The sequence below is a fragment of the Photinus pyralis genome, unplaced genomic scaffold (assembly GCF_008802855.1).
Source record: "Photinus pyralis isolate 1611_PpyrPB1 unplaced genomic scaffold, Ppyr1.3 Ppyr1.4_LG4, whole genome shotgun sequence".
NCBI lineage: Eukaryota > Metazoa > Arthropoda > Insecta > Coleoptera > Lampyridae > Photinus > Photinus pyralis.
In genome coordinates, this window is record NW_022170511.1 from 47,758,051 (window position 1) to 47,771,818 (window position 13,768).

The following is a 13,768-nucleotide window of genomic DNA, read 5'->3' on the forward strand; positions in this document are numbered from 1 at the left end:
CGCACCCGTTCATACTTTTTAATTCCAAAAATTAATCGAATGAATTTTTAACTTATTCTTGAATAGTATTATATTCCAAAAACAATTGCTGCTGATTTACTCGGATTTATGACTAGTCCATGATCGAACGAAGTCTGATAAGTTTCTGAAAGGTCATAGTTGACGGCGGCATTAGCCTTGGATCAAAGTTTGAGTATCATCTCCCTAGTGATAACAAATACAAGAGAATGAGATGTATATATTAAAAGTAATAATGGTCCAAGAATATAGCCTTGTGGTACACCAGTTGCCGCCTGACAGAACTCTGACACATTATCATCGTGTACAACACGGCCTGGTATCCACTAGTAAGAGTCGCTAATCCAACTTAGTGTAAAATACCCAATAATAACTCATGACTTGGCGTGTCGAAAATGTTCAAACAGAACAGAACTCAACCCCTGATCGCTGGCACATGTATCATCAGAAACGCTAAGTATAGGGCTGAACTGGAACTGTAACTCTGCCTAGATCCAGACTGTAGAGAACTGTTGGGATTGGAAACTAGCTCTAAGTTGTTCCATTAATTTTTTTCAAACTTTAGATAGGGTAGGAAGAACGCAGATGGGTCTTAAATCGTTAACGCATTTTCTAACGAGGTTGGGTGCGCTATTGCAGCCACTTTCTCTGTCCGTCCGTCTGTCCGAGTCCTTGACAATTAAACTGCGCAATGCAACTTTCTTATTTATGGAGATATTTCTTTGAAATTTTAACCAAAGTTGCTTTTAGTGTAAGCAAACGTATCGCATATTGTAAACATCACATTAATGTTATTTATCGAGATATCTTTTTGAAATTTTAACCACATCAGACGCTTCTGTTAAAGGAAAAATAACTGATATTGCAAAAATTAGATGTGCGCATGCGCAGTCAGTGCCAACTCCTTTATTTATCCAGATATTTCTTTGAAATTTTTACCATAGATGCTTCTAGTAAAGAAAAACATATCACATGTAGTAAAAATCGAAAACTACAAATGTCATTAGGAAAAGCAAACATATCGCACGTAGTAAACATCAAATCCACGCATGCGCAGACTGTAAAATGCCAACTTTTTTGTTTATGGAGATATTCTTTGAAATTTTAACCATATAGATGCCTCTAGTAAAGAAAATCACAGCGCACATAGCTATGGCCTTTTGGGAAGTACTGATCATTCATGGAAAATGCGCTGAAGTTACTCGCCTTAGGACGAAAACCTTTTTACTTGTTTTTTGTAATGGATAAACGGGATATACACGGTGTCCATTTTTCGAGTGCCACTATGGGCATCTCACTTATCTTAAGAGATAGAAAGTTGGTTAAATTGGGGCAAAGTTGCAAATTTCCGTGCTGAATAAAAATCTGAAAAGAAATTTGAAATATCTTCAATAGTTTAAAAGATATCGCAAAAAAACCAAAAATTTCTGATTTTTATTGGAGATTTCAAATATGGCATCTTGTTTTTAATTACTTTCAAGATGATGGAGAAACACGTGGCAACTTTAGTTTTTCTTATGGGCGCCATATTGAATTTTGACATTTTGGGATTACGTCTTTTTTTCTCTTTACAACGATAGGTATATCGCACATGGTGGTTCAGTATTACATTTTTTCTAAAAATACAATTTTTAATTTTTTGAGAAGAGTGCTTTGGAAAAACAAAACGTTCTTTTGTTGTAAACAAAAGTTTGACAGTTTGATCCATTGCAGCATTGCCAGAGAAGCACTCTTCTCAAAAAATTAAAAATTGTATTTTTAGGAAAAATAATGAATAAAAATGATACTGAATCACCATGTGTGTGATATATCGTTGTAAAGACAAAAAAGACGTAATCTCAAAATGTGAAAATTCAAAATGGCGCTCATAAGAAAAACTAACGTTGCCACCTGTTTCTCCGTTATATTGAAAGTTATTAAAAACAGGATGCCATTTCCATTAAAAAGTGTCCGTCTAATGCCTGTTTTTTACCAAAAATCGACTACACCAAAATTTCTCGGGAAAACACTTTTTCTTATTAATGTTGGGGCGTAGAATCCAAAACAATTTGTACTTTTTCGATTAGACTTCTCAATCAAAAGTTATAGACTAGAAACCAATTTCGAAAGAAAATTCTAAGGGGTGTAACTTTTGAACTAGTAGCCCAATCATGGAACTGTTTGAAATTATGGATTCTACAGGCCCCATTCTATAAGAAAATTTTGTTTCCGGGTCGATCTGAGACAATTTTTTTTTCGTGCCTCAAAAAAAGACAGTGTTTCACCTTCCTTTTTTACCAAGGTCTAATGTGTTAATTAGAAATGTCTACTACGATTAGTTTATCATAAAAAAATTAAAAACGAAAATCAGAAATTGTCGTTTTTTTTGCGATATCTTCAAAACTATTGAAGATATTTCAAATTTCTTTTCAGATTCTTATTCAGCACGAAAATTGGCAACTTTGCCCCCATTTAACCAACTTTCTATCTCTTAAGATAAGTGGCACTCGAAAAATGGACACCGTGTATAAACGTACTGCTTTCGATTTGATTTTTAAAATAATGGAAAACACCGTGGATTCATCAACCGAACTAGTAAGTAGTAATGGAATCCTTTAGATTTGAAACATAAAAATAAAGGATGCTATCATTATGCTATAATTTTCATTGCATTCTCTGGTGTATGACTTCACTAAATTGGGAGGCGTTAATTTAATATATAACAATTGGCACATAACGTTTTATTTTATTATAACAAAATAAACTATACAGTAAGTAAAAAATGGTCACAAAAGCAAATTTAATTTTAAAGCAAATTAAATCTATTATTATCACTTCTTATATACATTAAACATAAAAATCGTGTTAGAAAAAATTAACAATAATATAATGGTGTTATTAGAACTATTCAATCATATTTGCCAAAGCGCAGGCAAATATCATTTCGAGTAGCTGCAATAAATCGTATTAGTTATCGGATCATTTTTTTAGCGTGATATTTACCATGACACAAGCTAGAGCAATACCGACGCCGCCGATGATCGCCGCATTTTTGGACACTAAATGAGTGAAGAAGGTGAGACAGCCTTCTGCGAACCGATTGGAGTCGTGCTCGCGACATGGGTACGGTAAGCCGGGGTGTGGAGATTTACAACACGAGTCCGGAAGAACTCCTTTCCAATCACGGAAGGTGTCTATACCGCAGCATCCAAATCCGTTCTGCATATCGTCCCATTTTTTCCTCGCATCTTCGCTTATGTTATAACTGTGAAGTTCACTCTCGAGTGTTATACGTAACGAGGTCTCCACTTTATCTCGGAATACGTAACCCAAGATACCACCAACAAGCATCGTTACGAATATTAGGAATATTATAATGAAGTACTAAAAAAATTACAGGGTTGCATCGGGGGAGTTTCAATCGAGAAGGTCGTTACCGTAACGAGCATACATCTCACTTCTTGGGCAGCTCCGAAACATCCGAAACACGAGATTAGCGCGACTAGTATTCCAGTGGCGATAAGTACGTATATGGCACCCGTGTATAAACTCGCCCCTAGCACTTTAATGGTAAATGTTTTGTCTACTATCATATAAATGCCAAGTCCTGCGATTGCCAATCCTCCAAGCTAAAATGTGAAATGTGAAACTCGCCGAATAGAAATTAAAGCACTCACAAACGTGAGGAGATTTATAAAGAATAGTGTGTATTTCATACACGCACCGCAACTGTCCATATAACGCCCGAAACCCATTGTTTACTGAAAAGGAGAGAATTAATTAACTCCATCACAATTATATAATCAAATTATTTATTGTTATGTTATTCATCCCAAGGTAACAAGTTGTTACTCATCGCATACTCTGCACGCTAGCACGCACTGTGCGTTAAACAACTTACAATAAAACGCTTCAACTAGTTTCAACAACAACCGCCTTTAAACTAGAAACTTTCTCTGTTCCATTTAAGCGCCAACCAGCCTTGAATTTAGTTTATTTTTATTCTACGATTATTTTAGCAGAGATTCCGATGCATGATGGAAAGACAAACTTAGATATGACCTAATAATCTAACACAGTCACGACTCGGTTCGCCTGGCCTAAATTATCAACGTTCCGCGTTTAATCAAAAAAATTAAAAACTGGGCGTATCGCGCGTCTTTTGCTAAAAGCGATAAACGCGCGCGCGACCTTTTATTCGTAAAATTTAAAGAACACTCACCAACGTTTTATTCTCCGTGCCAGCTAAACTGATTAAAAACTTTTTCGTACGTACGAAATTGTTGTTGTCGAAATTGCGCCGCCGTCACTCCCTTTCTCCTTGGAACTGCTCAACATAAACCATCCTGCAGCACATCATTATTATTACAGTTGCGCCTCCATTGATTCCGCGCGGGCAACAGTTCGTACTCCCGCGAAAATACTTTTTTCGCCTGCCGTGCCCGAACGCACAACACTTTCTCTAAAAATAAATTCTAATTTAACTAAAGTATTTTAGCGATTTTTCATCGGGCGTTTAGTACGTACATCCGGGTGTGCGTACGCTCGCTCGCTCGAGGGAAAGGTCCATTTGCTATAATTAATGACCTACTCGCGTTAGGAACTTGTTTAATTAATAATTTGAGTTGGATACGGGGTTTCTTAGTCGGTCGCCGTTTTGTTTAGCTCTTGGAACCGGTCCCCTCAATGGCCCCACTGTGTACGATTTTCATTCTGAAGTTATGTAATAACAAAAGCGGAGGTGGCTTCAATGTCGACATCAACCCAATTAAAACAAAACTAACAAACCAAAGTTACTTGACCACAGTAATGTGCCGTAACGGTCAATACATCATAAATACATAAAACACGCGGATATGATGCAGGACATGAATGGTCTCGTTTATTTTACGTGAGATCACAGAAAATCCCGCATAAAAATGGACAATAATTGACATTACCTAAATGAGTATCAAAATGTGCAAAAGACGCAGTAGGTCCATATAGTAATCCCTCGCGAATGAAATAGCAAAACACTCATATTACATATTATGCTATTTGGAAACACGAGGTAGCCGAATGGTTAGTCGATCGTTTATAAAATATCACCCTCAACCCCCTTAAAGTTTTGGAGTTCTTGATAAATCTTAGAAAGAGTTGTGAACTCTTACACAATGATATTCATTTAGTAGTAGTAGGGATTTGTGCGTATGGTTTTCCCTATGTCTACTTTGTAAATGACAAAAACTCTTCTGAAAGGCGCCTAATTTTATGCAACCAAACTAACATCTTAAAACAAATGAACTGGTTGTCATATTAATTAATTGGAATATTATTGCTACGGCTTCCTTATTTTTATTTTCGTTCCCGTGCGATGTTCCAATGAAGAAAAAGATATTGTCAATTGGTATAGTGCCGGTAACAGTTTGAGGAGCGTAAGAGACTTATTTTCTGTGTTGATCACTTTTGAATTAGTGGTTGTTTATAGCAGCGCAGATTATTGAAAAAGATGCTGGTTTTATTTTTCCAATTTTCCGTCTTTATATCAAAAAAATTGAAAACTAATACGGTTGATGGGCGTAACAAATTTTTTCTACAAAAAACCAAACAAAAATACTTTTAATACATTTTTGCTCTAAAATAATTTGGGGAGTCAATAATCGCATGTTATGAATTTTACAAGTCACCACCCTGTATAAACAAGGCGTTGGCTTTAAAAGTCTCTTTAACATATCTATAAAGGCGTTTTTTATCGTTTGTCGTATTTAATATTCTTCCCAGTGGAAGGGTTCCACCCTGTATATCCAACCTACACGACGATGCACACATTGTTGAGAGCTGGCAACCGTGCAACTTTTTGAAAGCTGTCTGCGCCGGCGCCGTCTCGAGCACGAACGCTTTCTTACGTTACAAGCATATTGTTTGAAGCAGACGAACGGAGAGCATCGTTTAGTTTACGTTGGTGTCATTTAACGCAGGTAGTAATCTATGCATTTCGTTATAATTTATTTGTGTTTTGTATGCAATGTAGTATGGTTGAGTAATAGCGCGTCACTTTAATAGAAAAAAGTAGAACGTAGAATTAAGAGAATTTGATTTCCATTTTTAAATATGACTACATTATTTGTACGTGGTTCAAAACTCACTGCCGCGATCAAAATCCAGCCACCTGCGTTTAACTGTGCGATTCTGCCAGTGGACAGTGAGATAGTCATAAGGGTGGCAAATAACTGTAACCGCATTAGTTACAGCACCTAATGCCGGGACGGATCTCGAATCTCAACCGAGTTGCCCGTTTCAGGGGTGGAACTCTGCTAACGAAAATTCTTACGTTTAAAATCTGTGCGATATAATAATAATAATAATGTCTTCATTAGCATGAACATAAAATAACTACAGTACAACAGTGGCGTATATACGGGGGGGATGAAGGGGATATATCCCCCCCAGAAGAATTGAGTTATCATCATAGCTATTAGGTATTTAGGTAATACTCCGCTATCCGCTCCGCCCACTTTAAAATAAAGGCAATAATATATAGGTATATATAGAGAGCAATTTTGGTTTTGGTTAAAGTCTAAAGTCACTAAAATCTAAATATTCTGTAGTATTCACTATTCAGTGAGTGATCAGTGTTGGCAGTCAACGATTTGGCTATTCGGTATCGATCGGCAATTCGCTACATTGATGCCCAAAATAACAAATAGGTATCAGGTACTTAGTACTGCTACTGAGGTGAGGTACCTGCGTCCTGCCTTTCACGAAATGACGAAAATAAGAATTTTAAAAACGGGATTTTTTTTGCCCATAACTTTTGATTGAGATGTCTAATCGAAAAAGTACGAATCGTTTTGGATTCTACGCACCCAAATTAATAAGAAAAAGTTTTTTCCCGAAAAATTTTGGTGCAGTCGGTTTTTGGTAAAAAAGGAAGGTAATAACTGCCTTTTTTTTGCCCAGAAAAAAAAATTGTCTCAGATCGACCGGAAAAAAATATTTTCTTATAGAATGTGGCCTGTAGAATCCATAATTCCAAACAGTTCCAAGATCGGACTACTAGATCAAAAGTTACAGCCCTTTGAATTTTTTGCCGAAATTGGTTTTTTGCTCTAAATATACCTATTATTCAAAGTTTTCGTTGACTTAATTAAAGCAAAAGCAATAAAGAGGCCTGTCAGCAGTAAGAAATAAAATACCGTTCTAATCTAATCTTTTTCGCCTGTACAATAATAAATAGATAAATGACTACCAGCATCACCAACCTGCAACCCAATTTCTATTTCTTCCTCCCCCCCCCCTTTCTAGTACGCACTGGGTGACTGTATGTGCCACGAACTTGTTTAATCCCCCCCCCCCCCAGAATAAATTTCTACGTACGCCACTGCAATACAAAAGAAGAGACTACAGCATAATTGAATATCAAATGTACATGCTAAAGGCACAGTTCACTGGGAGCAATTACTTGCTTTCGCTGTGCTCTTCCATATGAGTGACGATTCACTAATGTTCACATATTTTGTTGTTAACTTTAAATTTGCTATTTAAAGTCATGCCATTTTCCATCTTTTCTTTATTTTATTGCCTGTCATCTTCTACTTCAGTTCAGTTTCAACAATTGCTTTCTTCATAGGGGGGCACCATCTTGTAGAGGTTCAAAGAAGACCAGAAAAAAAAGCGAATATGGTTAATTTCGGTGTTTTTTAAATTCTTCGGAACTGATCGGAATTCCGCATTTTTAAAACATCGTTTTACTAAGCCCTAAAATACGCAACTTTTTTTAAATTTAACCGACTGTGTAGGTATCTCTTATGGTTTCCGATTTTTCCATGCTGTTCATTCTTGGACACACTATAGCAATATTGATACTGGTTTCAATCATTTTTGGTCGCTCTGTATATTGTATAATCATATTAAGGGATTGTATTCACTTTCCACCCTTTGAGATCGGGCCAAGAAGGTATAGCTCGCATATCATGAAAAATCCTTCGATCAAGTGGAATCTACGACGATCAGAAGTTTTCACTTGGACATGTCCTTTATTGCTATCGAAAGATGGAGGGGTCCGATTTACTATCCCAAAACTAAATTCATTTCATCCTCGTTTTTTGAAACTTATTAGTTTTGTACTGATCAAAAATGGTAATTTTGAAAATTATGTGGTAGTTCAAGTGTCCGTATAGTAGTTCTAACGTACTCAACCGTCAGCTGGGGATTTTTGACGTAGCAGTAGATCGTTTCGCATTGCATGCCAATTTGAGGTTATTTTATTTATAAATGTAGCTGTAGCCATAATTATTAACGTATTTTCGAAAGTTTCGGTAGCTGAAGATGGGATCTTTAGAGCAACTCTCCAATTTGGGATGGTTGTACCTCCTGACAACATTCAGGGAGGTATCTAAATCTTTGACTTTTCCAGGCACATTTCGCCCACGGGATACGATGTTATTTCTGCGAATAGAACTCTTAGCAATAGTGCGACAATCACCAACGCCCTAAACGTAATTGGAACTCATAAACGGCGTTCGATAATTTCTTGTTTTTCAGACTGATATAAGAGATTTCGGAAATCCAACCTTGGTGCAGGAAATGAAACAAACTAAGACAGGGACGGTAACAACACTAGAATATGTTTACCCAATATTTACAAGCACTGCTTTCAGCTGGTGTTGCAGATACAAAAAATCAAAAACGTCTCCGCCCCCAAAAACAAAGAAAACTCGAGCGCAGCTCCTCGCATGTTAAAGTTAACGCTGACAGACGGACATACTAGTTGCCAAGCTGTCGAAATTTCGTATATTAGTTCATTGTCTACCTCGAACACACCGCCCGGTTCAAAGGTTTTGTTGAACTCTGCTGCTGTTTCAGGGAACTATGTTTTGCTCACGCCGCAGTCTTGCAAATTTCTAGGGGGCCAAGTGCCGCATCTTTATGACAAATGGGAGCTTACAAAGCAAGTGTCTGAACAAATGCGATCGTCTGGTAAGTAATAGAAAAAATATAAAGATGAAGAGGGATGTTGTACTACTTAGTTTCTTAACTGCCTTTTTTTTCTGACAATACTAATTTACATCTTGTATGCAGGTGAAGTTGATGGTCCTCCGCCGTGGGTGAATTTTGGGGAAAAAATCGTTCAGCTGCAATCAAACCAGTCTTTCAAGTCTTTGGTTAATAAAGAAATAAAGCAAGACGATTTCGACATTCAAAGGCAAGATGCGATAAATGTGGTAGCAACTGGGGCAGTGAAAAAAGTGTTTGGTGGAGGAAGTAAAACGGTTCCTCTTGTGGGAAGCCGTAGACCGTATAACAACGAGAGAGGCTACAAAAAAAGAGATTTCAAAGAGAAGAATGTGGAAGTACAAAAGGCGCCCGATAAAGTTTCCCTATTCAATTTCTTGGAGAATAAGTTACAAACAAATGATAATGACAATAAACGCAATCATACACTGCCGCCTAAATCAAATGTAGATAAAAAAAAGGATAACGTAAACGATGCAATTCTTCATGCTGTACAGAGATCTTTTGAAAAAACGTCAATAAGCGATAACAACTCGGGTACATGGAGATGGAAAATTGGCGATTTGTGCATGGCAAAATATTGGGAAGACAATAAGGTTTGCGATTTAATTGATCTTATTGACTAATTTTTCAAATGTAATTGCAGTATTATAACGCAACTGTAATTAATTTAACAGAAAAGACCTGTGTGGTACAATTTAACGGTTACGGTAACGTGGAGGAGGTAGTTCGGCAAGACTGTATACCTGTAAATTGTGATAATAACGAAACCTACAAAAACACACGTAACTATTATAAAGGTAAATGCTTTAATTGTTTTGTCACTAATATAACGGCTATCTTTAGGTTCGTCCAATTATAAATATAAGAAGAATTTTAATAATCGTTAATCGTCGTACTTTAATTTTCATCGTGTTTTAATTTATTTTATTTAATTAAAAACTAACAAAGCAATGTTGTTTCGTTCATTGCAATGTTTGTAGTGGCCTCCAATCAAGACAATATAAAATAATTATTGATTTATTTCTTAAATTACTTCTCATTCAAAATAGTATTAACTAAGCGATGGCGCCTGCTATTTTTATTATTACCACAATTATTATCATTATTATGTTTATTTGGGAATATACCTTTTTTTATTTCTTTGGTTGTTTGTTTATTTCATATGCAACTAAATAAATAATGGTAATTTAGAACTATTATACAATATGTATTAGAAAAAAATCCCTTGAATCATAGTCGGGTCTTCATTTCTGATCGCATAGTATAATCTGCGTTGATTAATGAACAAACGCCTACATATAGGCAACACACCATACACGAAATTATTCTTTACGTTTGTGTGGTTGTCTAATCTCTTCCAAAGTGGTACCCCTGAATCCGCAGTAAGTGTCAAATTTGTTTTTATTTATTTATTTGTAAAATTACTTTTCTCGATTCTACAATTTAGCAAGTTTTTAAAACATTTACGACAACAAACTCTTTAAAATCAGACTTTTTTCCATACTTAAAATGGAGGTGTCCGACTTTGCCACGATCGACCTGAACTGCGACTACGAAAAGGTACGTTCAGCTTTGCTCCCCCATTACCCAATGAAAAAGTATCGAAGAGCGATCTTTTTCACAGATATCGCCCATTCTGCAAAAGCGAATTGTCGTTTTCGTAAATCATTTCTTATCGAGCACCGTCTCGTTCTTAAACACATTCGCGCAGTCTTGCGAGTCACGTTTGATGGAATTCGAGTATAAAATCCAAAAGATCGAAGCCTCTTTGTTAATTTTAGAGTCGCAAGTGAGTATCTGCCCGTGTAGTTGATCCATTGGTAATGCTCGGTGAATTTTAGTTGTCCTCAATATCCGTGCTAAACAAAGTTGCAGATAACGAGACTAAAGCTAGTGAAGTCGAACTACTTGAACTCCCTGAAGTATCGGAGGAGAAGAATGAGACTGTTGACAATTCTAACCACGTGAAAGCGGCCGACGATCCTAGATATCAAAAGTTCTTCAAAATGCTACAGTTTGGGGTTCCTCTTCAAGCGGTTAAGAACAAAATGGCAGTGGAAGGGTTTGATCCGGACCTACTAGAGTAAGCGTTCCATCTTTTTTGTACAAGTAATTAACATTTACACTATACTTACAGTAATCCTAATGCGAATGTTAGGAATGACTCGGTTGAAGATTAGTAGTTAATTTAGTGTTAATAAAATCGTTCAAGAATTGTTTATATTATATATTCAGTACAGCTATACAAAAAAACTTAAAACTGAATCATTTGTCCTTTACGTTTCTTGTCACCACCAAGTTCAAAGTGCTTGCAACGTTTAAGGGGAAGTTGTTTACGATATTTGCATTCGGAACATTCCATACGTAACACAATCTTTTTCGTAGTTTTAGCCTAAAAACAAATCTCAAACTATCCTGAAACGCTCGACTGATCGCCTTACCTTCTTTCTGAAGATCGGTTTGGTTTGACCACCAAAACCTCGCTGTTTTCTGTCGTAACGCCTTCTTCCTTGTGCAGCACTACGTTCCTTCGACTTTTTGTATTGTGTCACCTTATGCAGCTTGTGTACTTTGCATTTTTTGCAAAAGGTACGACGTTGCTTCGGTACGTTCACCTAAAACAGAACATTTCACAATAAATACATAACCTAAATTTGGTGAAAAATATCGTCAAATTGCACGTGAATATATCGCAATTTGCCGAGAAACAATCTTTTTCTGTTGATATTAATCGCCGTAAGTGGATGATTATTGAAAACTTTTCTAGAATTAAATTCACCTACCATTTTCCTTTTTGAGCGGAAACTGTTCTTGCTGGAAAGAAATTTTTTGACAAAACGCAGGCGCTGTTAGGTTGGTACCAAGTACCAATAGAATAGAATGATTAATGAATGCGTCAGTGATGCTCAAAATGTTTTTTTTATTTTGCATAAGTTAGGGATAGTGGCGGTAGCAAAATTGTGTCAAAATTATTATCCTGCTTGATTGCGTTGATGCCGTACGAGTGGTTATGCGCCGTATTGCTTTTTGGTCACGCTTATAGTTTCATGGGGAAAAAGTGAATATTTTGCACAAATAACAATGAAAATAAGACGTGTAATTGATAGTTGATAGGTAAGATCGATATTATACATGAAGCGTGAAGAACTTATTGTTTAGTTCACTTCAAGGATTTCGTGGCATGTACCTGAATGCATGTAGACATTTTATGAATTAATATATTCAAAGATAGGGAAATAAAAAGTTTAAGTAAACAATGTCACCTATATGTAAATACAACAAAATTACTCTTTAAAGTTGAGCGATGCGGAAGCATACTTTCTAATTGCATGAAGCTTCTGTTTAACTTTTTCTTTTTTATGAAGTTTGCTGTACCAACCTGGCCAGGAAGTTAAGTAGGGTGCAGAAATGCCACACCTACCCCAATGTGCTTAAAAAAAATTACATGGGCATATTAGATATATGGTCCGTTACTAACATCCACGTTTGACTGAAATGATTTTCTTTTGCTTTCAAGAAATTCTCTTCAAGGATGATAGACATTTTAGTCAATACAATGTTATTTATTTACTTACTGCCCCCCACCCCCCACATTTTATAACGTTTAGATTCTAAGAAATATTAATTAGCACAGCTTTACGTACCCCACTGACTTGAAGGTAGAAAGCAGTTACCGGATTTGGCCGAGTTTGTTATACAGGGTGACAATTTGAAAACTTACCACCCCCATATCTTAGTAAATAAACGAGATATTTAAAAAAATCAAAATCCGTTTCGGTAATTCGGAGGGGGAATCACAATGACATAGTTGGCGACGCACCCCCTCCAACCCCTGCGCCCCAGCCACCCCAACTTTTAAATCTTAAATAGTGACCCCCCATGTGTGATACGTCGTTGGAAAGCTCTGAAAAAATGCTTTCCAACCATACCAATAGCATTACATTTAGGTTAGTAATTATCGTGCAAATCAAAAAATAAACTAATATGATACATTTGAAATCTGTCGTATTTAAAACGCAATCGGCGAACATAGACGAACTAAGACAGAGAATAATTCAAGAATGTCGAAATATTGCAAAACCAACATTTGAAAAGGTTCGACAAGAGTTTGAGAATAGATTATAACTGGCGATCAAAAATGAGTTGCTGTCAAGTCGGCTTTGGAAGTTCAAGTTAAATACGATTTTCCATGTTTATTTTTTGATTTGCACGATAATTACTGACCTAAATGTAATGCTATTTGGTATGGTTGGAAAGCATTTTTTCAGAACTTTCCAATGACGTATCACACATGGGGAGTCCCTATTTAAGATTTAAAAGTTGGGGTGGCTAGGGCGCAGGGGGTGTGAGGGGGTGCGTCGCCAACTATGTCATTGTGATTTCCCCTCCGAATTACCGAAACGGATTTTGATTTTTTTAAATATCTCGTTTATTTACTAAGATATGGGGGGTGGTAAGTTTTCAAATTGTCACCCTGTATATAAATAAATAATAAAACCTCAATAATTTTGTCAAACAGTCTCAGTTATAAACGGCTCATGCGAACTTGTCAATTTAGTATATATACAGTGCGTTCAAGATATGAGTGTCACCCTAATATCTCTTTTTTAAGTCGACATACGAAAAATTTGTCAAATATAAATTTATATGTGACGTTAGGACCTATACGACCGCATATTCCAATTTCCGGTATCACTTCCGTCTTTTCCGGTTTTTCAAATGCAGTGCCTCTTTTTTTAAGATATTTGAAAAGAGCTGTACTGCAACATAATAC

General features: G+C 36.3%; 4 protein-coding genes across 7 annotated transcripts; 2 read left to right on the top strand and 2 right to left on the bottom strand.

Moving 5' to 3' along the window:
* Positions 1–2,723: 2,723 nt before the first annotated feature.
* Positions 2,724–4,470, bottom strand: LOC116168361 (CD151 antigen). 3 transcript variants are annotated; one of them, XM_031484153.1, is made up of 5 exons: positions 4,274–4,470; positions 3,675–3,758; positions 3,435–3,626; positions 3,001–3,381; positions 2,724–2,949 (listed from the first exon to the last, which is right to left on the bottom strand). In XM_031484153.1, the coding sequence occupies exons 2-5, from the start codon at positions 3,750–3,752 to the stop codon at positions 2,902–2,904; spliced, it is 699 nt and encodes a 232-aa protein (XP_031340013.1). In that variant the 5' UTR covers positions 3,753–3,758; positions 4,274–4,470; the 3' UTR covers positions 2,724–2,901. The 3 variants fall into 3 exon arrangements, with proteins under 3 accessions (XP_031340013.1, XP_031340011.1, XP_031340012.1); XM_031484151.1 differs by having other exon boundaries at positions 4,220–4,468; XM_031484152.1 differs by lacking the exon at positions 4,274–4,470 and adding an exon at positions 3,899–4,192.
* A 3,499-nt stretch (positions 4,471–7,969) lies between these two features.
* Positions 7,970–9,945, top strand: LOC116168358 (tudor domain-containing protein 3-like). The gene is made up of 7 exons (XM_031484147.1): positions 7,970–8,339; positions 8,393–8,474; positions 8,521–8,586; positions 8,637–8,955; positions 9,058–9,587; positions 9,638–9,791; positions 9,838–9,945. The coding sequence occupies exons 1-7, from the start codon at positions 8,305–8,307 to the stop codon at positions 9,879–9,881; spliced, it is 1,230 nt and encodes a 409-aa protein (XP_031340007.1). The 5' UTR covers positions 7,970–8,304; the 3' UTR covers positions 9,882–9,945.
* Positions 9,946–10,205: 260 nt separating this feature from the next.
* On the top strand, positions 10,206–11,359 carry LOC116168363 (WASH complex subunit 3). Of its 2 annotated transcripts, XM_031484158.1 has the most exons (5): positions 10,206–10,376; positions 10,442–10,554; positions 10,619–10,783; positions 10,836–11,077; positions 11,132–11,359. In XM_031484158.1, the coding sequence occupies exons 2-5, from the start codon at positions 10,504–10,506 to the stop codon at positions 11,172–11,174; spliced, it is 501 nt and encodes a 166-aa protein (XP_031340018.1). In that variant the 5' UTR covers positions 10,206–10,376; positions 10,442–10,503; the 3' UTR covers positions 11,175–11,359. The 2 variants fall into 2 exon arrangements, with proteins under 2 accessions (XP_031340018.1, XP_031340017.1); XM_031484157.1 differs by lacking the exon at positions 10,206–10,376 and having other exon boundaries at positions 10,383–10,554.
* On the bottom strand, positions 11,203–11,878 carry LOC116168364 (60S ribosomal protein L44). Its single transcript, XM_031484159.1, has 3 exons — positions 11,778–11,878; positions 11,436–11,609; positions 11,203–11,386 (listed from the first exon to the last, which is right to left on the bottom strand). Exons 1-3 carry the CDS (start codon positions 11,778–11,780, stop codon positions 11,249–11,251), a joined length of 315 nt encoding a protein of 104 aa, XP_031340019.1. The 5' UTR covers positions 11,781–11,878; the 3' UTR covers positions 11,203–11,248.
* Between the last annotated feature and the right edge of the window lie 1,890 nt (positions 11,879–13,768).